We start from the raw sequence: 14,608 nt of genomic DNA on the forward strand, positions 1-14,608 counted from the left end.
TGAGAGCATGCACATCATGCATGTGCATATATGAGATATCTGGAGCTGCTGTTGATGATTAAAGTACACTTCTCCAAACAATAAAAGATATGAAACATGAATTATAAATATGTACATTAAAGAAACATATACATAAAGCTCCTTTCATGAAGGCTGAAAAGTGTTTTAAAGAGGTTGGAAATCATAAGACAATGAACTTTAATCAATATTGAGGAAAGCTTATATAACTACACAATGAAAACTCTTGCGAGAGAGCAAACTTATTAGTTATTCATAGTATTGCACTCATACACTAATAAGTCACTATTAAAATAGTTGCATGTCAAGGAAAATTAAAATGTACTCACCCTCAGGCCATCCAAGATGTAGATGAGTTTGTTTCTTCATCAGAACAGATCTGGAGAAATTTAGCATCACATCACTTGCTCATCAATTTATACTCTGCAGTGAATGGGTGCCGTCAGAATGAGCGTGCAAATAGCTGCTAAAAACATCACAATAATCCACAAGTTCATATATACATGACTCCAGACCATCAATTAATGTCTTGTGCATCGAAAAGCTGCATGTTTGTAATATATTTAACTTCAAATATGAGTCCTCTATCCATAATATTGCTTTCTCCAGTGAAAAAGTAATTTCCTCTGAATCAGGAGAAAAATATGCACAGATCAAGCCACTTTTAAACAAAAACAGTCCAAAACAGTTCTAAACAAATATTTTGGTGGATTTTGATGTGAAAGGACAACAGGGGATGGACTTTCACTAAATGAAACATTTTTATGAATAGAGGACACATATTTTAGCTGGAAGTGACAGTTTAAATTTAAAATGCCTTGATAAATTTCTTCCAAACACGCAGCTTTTCGCTTCACAAGACATTAACTGATGGACTGGAGTCATGTGGATTACTTGTGATATTTTTATCAGCTGTTTGAACTCTCATTCTGACGGCACCCATTCACTGCAGAGGATCCATTGGTGAGCAAGTGACGTCCTAAATTTTGATGAAGAAACCAACTCATCTACATCTTGGATGGCCTGAAGGCGAGTAAACTTTCACCACATTTTCATTTTTGGGCGAACGATTCTTTTAAAATGTAAAGTTTCTACAAGGTTTTGGAATCATACCGCACAACTTGCGCTGCAGCTTTGGAGATCATGCATATAATCAGCATCCAAGTTTCCTCAGAGGTGAAAATTTGATAAATATGCTTGTTTCTACCTAGACTTCCCTCAGACATAACCAACATCGCCCTCCGCGATTTCTATCTCGATGAAAAAATAAATATCCTGGTAACATAAGAAAAACTATAGCCAGATTGAAGCAAGACACCAGAGCTGGCCACAAGTCAAAATCTGTGGAAACAACAACAACTAGAGAGCCAAGTTGTGGAGGTTTTGGAGTTTGATTTAGGTAGCACAGTGAATGTACTGACAATGCAATAAGAAGAACCTGTAATTCCTTTCATAGGTCAGGATCCTCGGAATTATGGGTTCGCTGCCAGTCTGTTCTCACTTACTAGAGAAAAAAAAAAAAGTCTCAATGGTTTTGAAGGCTGCAGTGACATATGGCTTTAGCAAGTACACAAGCAGCTCAACGCGTCCTGTGGCTGGCAGAGAAAAATCAAAGTATTAATTTCCCTAAACGAATGCCACAACGAGTTAAAAACAGACCTCACGTCAAAACAAAACTGAGGTGACAAATGCAGTAGAGGAAACTGGGGAGTGACAAAACAATTTTTTTTTTCTAAAAGCATCAGTGTTTTGTTGTTGTTTAGAGCTTTATGTGTTAAAATAAAGATGATGTACCTAAGTTTAAAAAAGTTATATTTATTAAGTGGTTCGCTGCTTCCTTTCGGAGAGCAGAAGATGAGCAGTACACATTTATGTCACTCTTCGTTCTCCTCATATGTGGTCTCATCAAAGGGCCGGTCCAACGAGGGAAGAACTTTGTGCCGTGAATACTTCAGCTGCAGCAGATCGCCGACTTCACTGATCACATCCAGCGCCTGAAAACAATCATCATGCTCCATTACTTTCATGGTTACACATGTAAGTCATAACATGCTAATGTTGAGAAGCAGCTGCCACCTACCATGCAGTACTTTAAAAGTTTGATATAATATAGTCATGGCAATGCTAGCTGCATTATTTATACTGCAATTGATTCCATACAGATTTCAGGTTCAAGTTACCATGAAATGCACAAAATGTCAATTATTAAAGAAACTTTAGGCCTATATACTGTATATTCTATATTCACGATACATTCATGATTAATTGAGCAACACTGTAAAAAGCTGCTTAGATTTGGTATGTTCAATGAACCGATTCAAACTTTGATTCAATTAATCATTTGAATCATCACTTAATGTTCACACAAGTCTCTGCTTGACATCTTTCACATATTACAATGTTTGTGACAAATGCAGTAGAGGAAACTGGGGAGTGACAAAAAAAATTTTTTTTTCTAAAAGCATCAGTTTTGTTGTTGTTTAGAGCTTTATGTGTTAAAATAAAGATGATGTACCTAAGTTTAAAAAAGTTATATTTATTAAGTGGTTCGCTGCTTCCTTTCGGAGAGCAGAAGATGAGCAGTACACATTTATGTCACTCTTCGTTCTCCTCATATGTGGTCTCATCAAAGGGCCGGTCCAACGAGGGAAGAACTTTGTGCCGTGAATACTTCAGCTGCAGCAGATCGCCGACTTCACTGATCACATCCAGCGCCTGAAAACAATCATCATGCTCCATTACTTTCATGGTTACACATGTAAGTCATAACATGCTAATGTTGAGAAGCAGCTGCCACCTACCATGCAGTACTTTAAAAGTTTGATATAATATAGTCATGGCAATGCTAGCTGCATTATTTATACTGCAATTGATTCCATACAGATTTCAGGTTCAAGTTACCATGAAATGCACAAAATGTCAATTATTAAAGAAACTTTAGGCCTATATACTGTATATTCTATATTCACGATACATTCATGATTAATTGAGCAACACTGTAAAAAGCTGCTTAGATTTGGTATGTTCAATGAACCGATTCAAACTTTGATTCAATTAATCATTTGAATCATCACTTAATGTTCACACAAGTCTCTGCTTGACATCTTTCACATATTACAATGTTTGAGCCAAACATTATAAAATAAATAAACACACACACACACACACACACACACACACACACACACACACACACACACAAAGCAACAAAAATACGGTGATATATTGTTCCATTAAACTACCCAGCTCTAAACACTTTTCTTATGCACTTTGTACAATCTTAGTCATCCTGGAAGAAATGCAAGAAAACATTTCAGAAAGATACTGAATAGAATAGAATAGAATAGAATTGAATAGAATAATTAAAGATATAGACGAAATAATCATCAAAAGGTGACAAAAATATATTGTGATATAATTTTTTCATGAAACTGTCCAGCCCTAAACCCTTTAAACTTTAGTTATGCACTTTGTACAATCTCAGCTATTCAGCAATGGAAGAAATGCAAGAAAACATGTCAGAAGGACACTGAAAAATGTGTTGACGTGATAACTGGTCACATCAAAGTGCACAGTGTTTTCTTAAGCACGGGGAGGGGGGCTGACGGCCGGTGTGCTTTTCACCATAGTTAAATCAAAGTGTCCTTAGGGAGGCAGATTAAGATGCTCTTTGATCTGCTGCCAGTGCAGACCCCTGTGGCAGGCGCTGCTTATGTAAACCCCTCAACGGCGGCCTCATTCAAGACCTGCATTAATTTATAGCGCAGGACAGTTTGAGGAGGAGCCTGGAATTCTTTAGACAGTGATTATTTTCAAACATAAAAGTTGTATCAAGTTTGAAGTACTATATTTCAGAAGATTGATGGACAGGGGTTTGAACTCGACGTACAGAGACGACAGACGTTTCTGGTCTAATTCCTGTTGAAAGTCTTCCTTCTTGAAATGTAAAGCACATTTCAACCAACTCACCCTATGGGGCTCTGTACTTCGACTTTAACATCAGTATGTCACGAAGGCTCAGTTTTTTTCGATTAAGTCAACATATTCCATTGTAAACACTAAAATGTATGGCATGAGAAACAAAGCCTAGTAAAAAGGGTACAATGCTGCTTTGAAGTGATCTAAATGAATGGATGTACTCGCTGTGGCAAGAAAACGAGTAGTTACCCTGTCCAGCATTTCCTTGGTGTGGGCTGCAGAGATACAGAAGCGGGCTCTGGACTCTATGATCGGCGTGGCTGGGAAGCCCACCCCCACTACTCCAATGTTTCTCTTCAACATCTCCCGACCAAACGCCCTGGAAACACAGACACAACCTCATCAATTTTCATGAAAAGATTTAAGAAGTTCTTTCCAAACTAAGCTTTCCCATGCGCTTGTTTTTGTTCTACTATGAGGCACTATTATGAATCTATTATCCATTTGGATTTATTTTGACGTTTATAGACCTGAAACCTTGTTAAACAAGAAATTTGTCTTCAAGAGTATTACTTCACCTACAAATGGAAATTCAGTCATTATTTATTCACCCTCATGTCATTTTAAACGTACCTGTGGCAACATTTCTGCAAAATGATATTACGTCGACTCACGACACATCCATAGTGAAATGTCCAGTGAGTGGCGCATTCATTTTTTATTCAAAGCGTGATGAACGTGAACCTTGCGAAAATTTTATTACGTTGGTTATTGCAGTTTGGAAATTAATTGTCTGGTGAGGGACTGTGGCAAGAAAACGAGTAGTTACCCTGTCCAGCATTTCCTTGGTGTGGGCTGCAGAGATACAGAAGCGGGCTCTGGACTCTATGATCGGCGTGGCTGGGAAGCCCACCCCCACTACTCCAATGTTTCTCTTCAACATCTCCCGACCAAACGCCCTGGAAACACAGACACAACCTCATCAATTTTCATGAAAAGATTTAAGAAGTTCTTTCCAAACTAAGCTTTCCCATGCGCTTGTTTTTGTTCTACTATGAGGCACTATTATGAATCTATTATCCATTTGGATTTATTTTGACGTTTATAGACCTGAAACCTTGTTAAACAAGAAATTTGTCTTCAAGAGTATTACTTCACCTACAAATGGAAATTCAGTCATTATTTATTCACCCTCATGTCATTTTAAATCAGTATGTGGCAAAAAAAAAAAAAAAGATATTGTTTTTTGGTAATTGAAATAAAGGTGAAATAAAATAAAATAAATATTAGATAAAAAAAAAAAATCCACAAAAATTTGAAATGTTGTCCTGGCAAATAACTGAAACCAAGGTTTTGAAACTAAAACCAAGTTATTGAAACTAAAACTAAAATCAAATTTAATTAGAGCTATGAGAAATATTTAAAAAAAATGAAAATGACAAAATCACAGAAAATACTAAAACGTACCTAAAATTAAATGTTGTTTTTGCTACAGAAATGTAAATCAGAAACACTATGAATGTCTTAAATGCTCTTATAATTGTGATTTGCAAGATTAAAAAAAGGATCTTAAAATAGTCTAAAAAGTGCATTAAAATGAAAACTGAAAATATAAATATATAAGCCAATTCAAAATAATAATAAATGCTATAATAGTATATAAATAATACTAAAATAACACTGGAACACAAAGGAAGAATGCTTTAAAGGATGAATAAAGTACTAGCAAAATAGTGCATATGACTTGTGCACTATATTCTTTAACTTTGGAAATCTGAGGAACAGACTTAAATTCAAATCATTGACTCAAGTCAAATCATACATTTCATTTGATTTTCAGAGCTGCATACTGAGCTATCATGAGGCTTTGAAACACTTGCAATATAGTGCATAAGCAGTACAGACGTATTACAAACATTTATCATGATTTTATGAGCATTTTAGAGCTTGACAGGTGTCACTACGTAATATGTACTTCCATTTTAGGAAAACATGGAGTCAGAAATTATTTAAACTTTCTCATTTTGTGTTTCATTGAACAAAGTACCAGAATGTGCTTTTTTTTGGGAGGGGATTTTTGTGTGAATTACTTCTTTAATTTGTAGGATATTAGCATGCATGAGTAAGTATACTGAGAGATTGAAAATAGAGAGAAAAAAAACTAACCCTAATTTGGCAGGCATGTAGAGCATCATGGGTATCACAGGTGAGTCATTGTTGCCATAGATGATGAATCCCATCTCCTGCAGTCTCCTACGGAAATAGACTGTGTTTTCAGCCAACCGCTGGATACGTGAAAGGCCTGAAACCAAGAAACACACCCAAACCATTAAGCTCAAGTTTTCAGGAAAAAAAAATTATTCTGTCATCTGGCACGCCGCATCTTTTTCCACAGCCTTTCATGCGATCAGACGATTAAAATTCACCAAGCCACAAAACTCATTACTTCAGATACTAGAAAAGTCGACCACCTGAGCTATAAACTTTATACTTAAACCTTCACGATCGGTAGATCTAAAAACTGTTCAAGAAATATTTAATACCTGCTGATTTTATACCACATTTTAACTTTCCCCCTTCATATCATCAAGGCGCATGCCATTCGTACACAGAAAAAAAGTATCAGATCCATCAAAGCTTGACGTCTAATGGCAGAAAGATTTTAATCAGCTGGCTAAACAAAACCCTGGTGCTGCAGGTTACAGAAGCCTGCAACAATCCACTGTGTGATTGGTGTGGAAGGAGAATACAGCAATGAGAATAATACTGCAAACAACCATGGTTCCAATAATCCTGACAAAAACAGGAAAATTAGTGTCTTGGTTTTTCAGCAGCTCCCTCTTTAAGCGGGATGTATGTTCCCTGGGGGAGGATTGCTTAGCGATCCACGTCAATGGAGCTCTTAAAACACTCAATCCACCGCAGTGATCTGAGAGCCACGCTAAAGGTCTTACGTTTCTGAAAGCCTTGGCTCTGCTTCGTCAAACATTCCACGCATGCTAAAAGCTTGAACAGAGGAATTTCCAGCTCTGTGACAATGTCTCACCCCGGTGTCATCCAGATGCCAAAAATCTAGCAATTGTCATACTTGCCGTGCCTGCAGGGTGACAAAACTACAAGGTCCTGAAAAGTTGCTGTACTGTTAAGACTTGACATTCTGTCCGGCCTTGTAATACTCTGCATTTTAGGGGTTTTGCAAAACAAGGGTTATAAAGAAAGAAGGGATCCCAAGGTTGAACAATTCGGTCTGGTCTATATGCTGGGCTATTGAGGTTCCATCTGATGAGCCCTTGTGAAAGAAGACTTGACTAGCTGTGAAACTGGACTCCTTCCTCAATCCCCTATGTAAATTGGCCACTGTCAGATAAAGCAGGTTCCACGAGTCATGACCGGGTCAGCTGCTCTGTGTTAAGGAAATTAAGCCTGTCCAATGTGTAACGTTAAACACACTGGAAGCCCAGTTTCATTTCTGGTGATTTCAGTTCCTTGCCCAACTAAAGTAGCACTACAAACTAAATGTTCAGATCAAATCTTTTAGTACTACCTGGTTCACCCAAAATTAAATTTCTGTCATCATTTAGTCACCCTCGTCGTTCCAAACCTGTATGACTTACTTTCTTCTGTGGGACACCAAAGAAAACATTTTTAAAGAACTGTTTTTGTCCATACAATGTAAGTAATTGGGATCCAAAACTACACCTGACAACACTGACCATCATTGTATGGGCAAGAAAACACTGATGCACTTTCCAAAACATTTTATTTTGTGTTCCAGAGAAGATTGATGTCATTAATATCATGTTTTGACTCATATCAATATTCCTGTAGTTTGGATAAATCATGCCGCTGTTAGAGTCTCATTAGTCCAATTCAAACGCGTTATTTTGAAGACCATTTTAAATATTGCAATCAAAGTTAAACACTAATGTTCAATAAACAAAAACAGTACTGTTCAAAAGTTTGGGGTCAGTAAGATTTTAAATGTTTTTCAAAACAGGAAGGATACATTTAAATTGTTAAAAAACAAAACAGAAAAGACATTTATAATGTTACAAAGGATTTCTGTCAATTCTTTTCTTTCAATGTTTTTTTTTTTTTTTTATACTATTTATTCAAAGAATCCTGTAAAGATCGTTCACCTTTTTCACAAAAATATTAGGCAGCCCAACTGTTTTCAATTTCTATTAAATGTTTCACCAAAGCACCAAATCTGCATATTAGATTATGATTTCTGAAGGATCATGTGACACTTAAGACTGGAGTAATGGCTGCTGAAAATTCAGCTTTGCCATCACAGGAATACATTACATTTTAAAATATATTCAAATACAAACAGCTTAATTGTAGTAATATTTAAATATAATTACTGTGTTTTACTACATTTTTAATAAAATAAATGCAGCCTTGGTGAGCATAAAAGACTTCTTTCAAAAACTTTTGAACTGCAGTGTGTATTTATAAATTTGGAGCAATTTATTCAATGCTAAACCTTCTTCTTTCTGTTTAGAAGCTGTTCAAATTCTTAATCTAGTTTCATTTTAGAAATGATGCCCAAATTGAGAACACATTCCAGCAGCAACTGCAAGAAGCTGAATTGCTCAGGAGGACGAGGAGTTAAATCGAGGCTATTATGTTTGACAGCCCTAACAATTAAGGAACCTGTAGAGGTTCTAATGAACGACTAGAGAGAATTGATCAGCTATGCAAACAGCTCAGGTGAATAACTCTATGAAAATGAGCATCTGAAAGCAATAGCCATTAACGGAAGTTCAAGCTGCCCAACATTGGGCCATTGAGATAGCGAGCCAGGGCCGTAGGGCCTTGGGGGAGGGCGAGTGCACCGAGGTGGAGCATGAGTCTCCAAAGTAAATCTTTCTGGGGTACCTTTTCAACAGCTAGTTTCACAACGCACACCCCCGCTAACTTCTTCCAGACCCAAAGCTGGAGGATCTGGAGCGAGAGAGGCAGCGAAAGGGACCAAAAGAGCTTCCAGATGTGGGGACCGTTTCCCTTTTTAGAAACGCCAGTTCCTCCTCACTTCCTTTTCATCTGAAGGGAGGAGATAAGTAAAAGCCCCAGGAGTTGAGGGCGGCTGACGTGCCCGCAAGCCTCTGCGCCCCTTATGAGGATCTCTCTGGAGAAGGGCAACAGGAAGCAAAGCAGCTCCTTCCAGGCTCAAATCTGTGGCCTCAATCACTCATGGGCTGCAAAGGCGCTCTAGCTAGCAGCTGTCCTGATGCTGAAGTTCAAGTCAGTGGAAAGTGAACGGGGGATTTTACAACCGTTTATGGGTTGATTCATTTCACAGTCATCCACATTCACTCCTCTGATTAGTAACATCACTTTTCCTGAGAATTCAAGACACGTTTTACATTTACACTAGCATTCAAATATGGGGTCAGTTAGTTTTTTTTTATTTTTTAGAGAAACTAACACTTGTATTTAGCAAGGACACATTAAATTAATCAAAGGCAGGGCCGCGTTATCCTAATAGGCAACATGGGCTGCAGTCCAGGGCCCCGAACACTAGGGGGCCCGCGAGACAATTCTCTTTTGCATTTTAAATAGGGTTGCCAACCATTCCGTATAATACGGAATCAGCCCATTTTTAAGGCATCAGTTTGTCCCGTATTTGCAGACATACGCCGTATGACCACCTAGACCATACAAATAACAAATGAATTATTATTTTTCAATTCAATTGTTTGAATTGTGAACGTAACCGCTCCAGAAAGGCTTTAAGACCAAATGGAATCCTCTGCCGCCTAGCTGCTCCCGCTTCACAGCGAGTGGGACTCGTATTTTGATTTCTGCAAATCAGTTTGGGCGAATGCAAAGACGTGATTATTGATCGTAAGCACAACATCCAGCTAGAAAACATACTATCTACCTGAGGGAAGACGTCTTTCACTATTGTAAGTTAATGTTGCTAAATAGAGAAACAAAACTATACATTTTGAAAAGTTCTATAACTTCTAGCATATTAGAAGAGCAGGAAGAAGCCCTTTTAGTGGTGAGTGATTTTTTATTTTATTTGCTGGGCTGTTTGTGATTTGTAAGATTATTACTCGATAATATTGTTTAATTTATGCACATAATTTTTAGCCTCCTATGGGATAATGACATGCACACTGTGTTTGTTATAACGTGTGTGCGTCTTTATACGGTGTTTGATCACATATTCGATTGACCAATTAATTAAATAAAACAGGTGTGTAACCGGGGAGGTAACTGGGGGGGGGCCCGCAAAGCTGCGTTAGCCCAGGGCTCCGCAAAGGCTTAACACGGCACTGGTCAAAGGTAATAGACATTTATATATAATGTTAGAAAAGATTTATATTTCAAATAAATGCTGTTCTTTTGAGCTTTCTATTCAAAGAATTTTTAATTTTTGTTTCCACAAAAACTGTTTTCAACATTGATAAGAAATAAGAAAGCACCAAATCAGCATATTAGAATGATTTCTGAAGGACCATGTGACACTGAAGACTAGAGTAATGATGCTGAAAATCCAGCTTTGCGTTCACAGGAATAGATTTAAATTGACACTAAAATAGATAACAGTATATTTTAATATTACATTTTTACTGTACTTTTGATCAAATAAATGCAGCATTGGTGAGTTTAAGAAACTTCTTTCATAAACATTAAAAAAAGAAGTCTTACAGACACTAAACTTTTAAATGGTAATGCATATCCTATATAAGTCATTGTTCTTAAAAATATAATTACTTGCTTTACATGCAGGATTTCAATTACATGTTGTTTATTTAAAAGCTAAATTTAAAGTCCAACGACAAATAATTAACATGTTATGTTCTTAAACAACAGTACAATCCACTGTAATTCTATCCCTCACAGCCTCATTTTAATTTGTCAAAAATTAAATATGATGCTACCCTGACTAATGTCTATAAATCAATAATGAGATCCACTGTTGACCTTTTCAGTAACAATTAGATGTTGCAGCTCTAGTCATTGATGGATGCTAGAGTAGGTCTGTTGGTTTGGAAAACTTGCACAACAATGGAAGTGTCAAAGAAACAGAAGCACATTACAACATCTGGAATAACAATCCATTACCCTGCTCTAACGGGGGTGTGGGTAAACACATTCGTACACCTAAAACATGTGTATCTGCCCTCTCTCACAGAGCAAGTCAACACCTCGAGACAAAGATGAATGTCCAGTGTTTGTCAAGTCTGCCTGTGTGTACAGAGAAGTAACCAGGCTTAACAATGAGATCAGGTATGCTCATCACCACACACCACAGAAAGATAAAAATGCCAGCTTGGGTAACTACTGTGATTTACGAGGCAAAATCTTTCGAATTCTCAAACTTTTTGCTAATTTCCCCGAGAATGAGCAAGGCCAGGAATATTTCTTATCTGCTTGTTTGTGTGGGGACGCCAGGAGTTTTGGATGGTTTGAAAGCCAGATCTGATCAAAATAAAACTTTATTTCCCTTCAGGCCAAGGACACGTCGGACTGTGAAACCACTTGACCGTGAAAGCATTTGCATCTGTATTCAGAAACAATAAATGAATTGAAAATGTAGGCCAGTCCAGGACAAACCAAAAAAAAGTTTTTAATTGGCTTGTTTTCCAGTAAAAATGTCTAAAAATCCTTAAAACAAGATAATATTTTATGCACTGGTGCTTCAAATAATTTTAAGAGTTGTTTTAATAGACTGTATTTTGAATATAAGTGTTTTTGTCTTACTGCACTGACATACTTTTTCACTTGTTTTTAGCTTGTTTATACTTAAAGTTAAATCTGCCAGTGCAATTAAATAGAATACAATTGTATTAAACATGAAAAGGTACACTCTCAAAAAACAAGTCTTAATATTGTACACAGTGTTGCTTCTTAGCTAATCTGATATTGTTTTAAGGATTCTAAGATATTTTAACTGGAAAATATGGAATAATTAGAAAACTTTTTTTTTTTTTGCAGTGTGCATGGAGGAGAAATGCAAACAAACCACTCAATGAAATTAAAACTATATAATGAAACAAACTCTACATAATAGTTATCCTGATGATGAAATCGGCTACACTGACTAAAATTACCCAAGTACAGTGAACATCCAAATATGACATCCAAAGCAAACTTGGCACATGAAAGTAGGTGTCAAATTGCCTTCAAGAACTATTGAAACAATTTAATATTGCATAAGCTAGAAAAGTGGGACTGAAATCTTTGTTTTGCCACAACAGAAATTAAATGAAACTTTATGAAAGAATATAAATTGTAAACCTGGCAGTAAATGAGTGCTGGAGGCTATTTGTTCACACTGAAGTCACTTGTCAGATCAATACAGTGCTGCAGGCTTCAAATCAAACATGTGCGTAAAACAGAGCAGATCAAGTGTGGCTGGAGTTGGATGCATAATCTGAAAATGAAAGGACCAAAGAAAGCAGGGACAAATGAGTTTCAGTTCCCATGAGGATACACAGGATGTCTCCCAGTTGACCTTTGCTTGATTAGTTTTCTTTGTGCATCAACCCCCAACAAACCCACACAAACACTCTGATTGTTCAGGTCCACCTTTGTTCTCACTCTTAGATGCTCCAATATCAGTTAATCTACATAAATGTCATCGGTTAATCAGTAACCTGTTATTACTGTGTGCATCTAAAAGCCCCAAATGCACTCAAATACTTTTGCACAGCAATTATTTGTAGTTCTGGATAAATACTGAATTTGTGTGCATGTGATGAATGTTTTTTTGGTTCGAAATTCCCCCCCAAAAATCCAAAAGTAGTCAAATGCACTAATTTACAAGAACAGAGATATATATATTAATGCTATATTTATATGTTCTTATTTTTATTTAGAATTTTTAATGATTGTAACTTTTTAATAATTATTTTCTAGTCTCTTCTCGATTGGTTGGGGAGAGACTGAAATACTGAAAAGAAAAAAACTTTGTCTCTCTATAATTAACTGCATTTTTTCTTGAAAATAGAAATAATTCTATTAAATGGCAAACCAGAGCTGGATCTTCTCATATCATAGGTCAAGAGTTTAGATCTTTTTTTGCATCAATGTGAGATGCTGGTGAAAGTCAGGAAGTCCATTAGCAGGTGAAGGAGAAGAGAAAAGTCTCTGAGAGACAGCAAGATGTTCTCAGGGGACATTTTTAAGGATGATGGAAACAATAAGTCTTTGTAAGGAGATGAAAATAGCCCTAAGCCAAGCAAAGTAATACTCATATTAGTCATATTGAGCACTTCACCTGGACCCGGCGGACCGGTAGAGCCTGTTTGTTGTAGCTGCCAGCGTTGATTGAGTGGCAGGGGGAAAACAGGCAGTTTGGTGGGTCTAACCAAAAGGCCAGATCACACTAGTTACATGGGTAATTGTTAACACATTTCTGAGGTTTAAACTCAGCTAAATATTTTACCTGGACGGAGTCTGTGTACAGCTGTTGAACTAATCAGTCTCATTTCATGAGCGCTGGGAAATTGTACGAAGAAAAATCTCACATCGACAGATCTTTTTTTCCCCCCTCGTCTCACTTCAAAGTGATCCTTGAGAAACACTTATTTCAATTTCTGGGCCAAGTTTATCCAGAGCGCACACAGCAAACAAACATAAAGATTGTATTTTCACAGTGAAATAAAACAGCCAATAAAGCAAAGACAAGAACAATGGAGTTGACAAAGTAAAGGGACGCTTTTCAGTGAATGATGTGCAGATGAGAACAGGAAATAACATATGGAGGAAGACGCGACTGTTTATTGTACGACTGATTGCCAGATGAAAAAAAAAAAAACACATTGGCTGATTTTGCCGAACACCATCTCGTGACACAACATTCTTGTTTGAAATGTTTGGCATCTTGATCTATATCTATGCCACCTGTATTATCTGCTGCAATATGCAAGTTCTAGAATGGCACTAATGTTAAAAAAAAAAAAAAAAAAAATCTGGCAGGTAAATAAGAGTACACATGTAATGTAAAGCAGCTTCAAAATGCTGAAGACCATCCATAGTACATCCTTGCAAGCTGATTATCTATTTTTGGGTCAATCCTGCCACCTTGTGGTGCACTCAACAACACACAGTTGACTATTTACTTGCCTAAAAAAAATGTCAATTCTGTCTTTGTTTACTCGCTCTCATGTCATTCCAAACACGTGATTGCATAATTTATCTCTTCATCACACAAAGCTATTGTATGGCTTCATGAGACGTGTACACAAGCCATGTGAAAAACTTTTATGGTGTTTTTTTTTTTTTTCCTTTTCAAAGCTTAAAACCATTGGTTCACACTCATTAGGAAAAAACAGCCACTATATTATTCAATATTTCTTCTTTTGAGTTCTATGGATGAAATAAAATAACATGGTTTTGGAACAGCATGAGGGCAAGTAAATGATAATATTTTTGGCTGCCTCAGATTCTGTGAGAATCTGTAAATATGAAAAATACAAAGAAAAATAAAGTAGGTAAAATAAAGTAAAACTCACCTATTGTTGTTCCATCCTTCCCCATAATGCACTTCATAGAAGTGATGATTTGCTCCACGACAGGAAGCGGCATAGAGGTGGCGTAAATTGCACTGTGAGAATGAGTTCGCAGGTAGTCTATCAAATCCTAAAGCATAAAAAGCAAGACGTTTCATAATGACTAAGTATCTTGTAGTCTTTGTATATCAGTTAAA

The 14,608-nt window shown here is 36.8% G+C and overlaps 1 protein-coding gene across 1 annotated transcript in view; it reads right to left on the bottom strand.

Annotated features, from left to right (window-relative positions):
* Positions 1–2,534: 2,534 nt before the first annotated feature.
* The window catches only part of LOC107668619 (serine palmitoyltransferase 2-like), a 23,540-nt gene continuing 11,466 nt past the window's right edge, over positions 2,535–14,608 (bottom strand). The window contains exons 10-13 of the mRNA XM_016460562.1: positions 14,415–14,541; positions 6,103–6,238; positions 4,766–4,895; positions 2,535–2,733 (exon numbers count right to left, since the gene is read on the bottom strand). Of these exons, the coding sequence (XP_016316048.1) occupies positions 2,614–2,733; positions 4,766–4,895; positions 6,103–6,238; positions 14,415–14,541 (513 nt within the window). The 3' untranslated portion in view covers positions 2,535–2,613. The remainder of the gene's footprint in view (positions 2,734–4,765; positions 4,896–6,102; positions 6,239–14,414; positions 14,542–14,608) is intronic.

The sequence above is a fragment of the Sinocyclocheilus anshuiensis genome, unplaced genomic scaffold (assembly GCF_001515605.1).
Source record: "Sinocyclocheilus anshuiensis isolate Anshui unplaced genomic scaffold, SAMN03320099.WGS_v1.1 scaffold2047, whole genome shotgun sequence".
Classification (NCBI taxonomy): Eukaryota; Metazoa; Chordata; class Actinopteri; order Cypriniformes; family Cyprinidae; genus Sinocyclocheilus; species Sinocyclocheilus anshuiensis.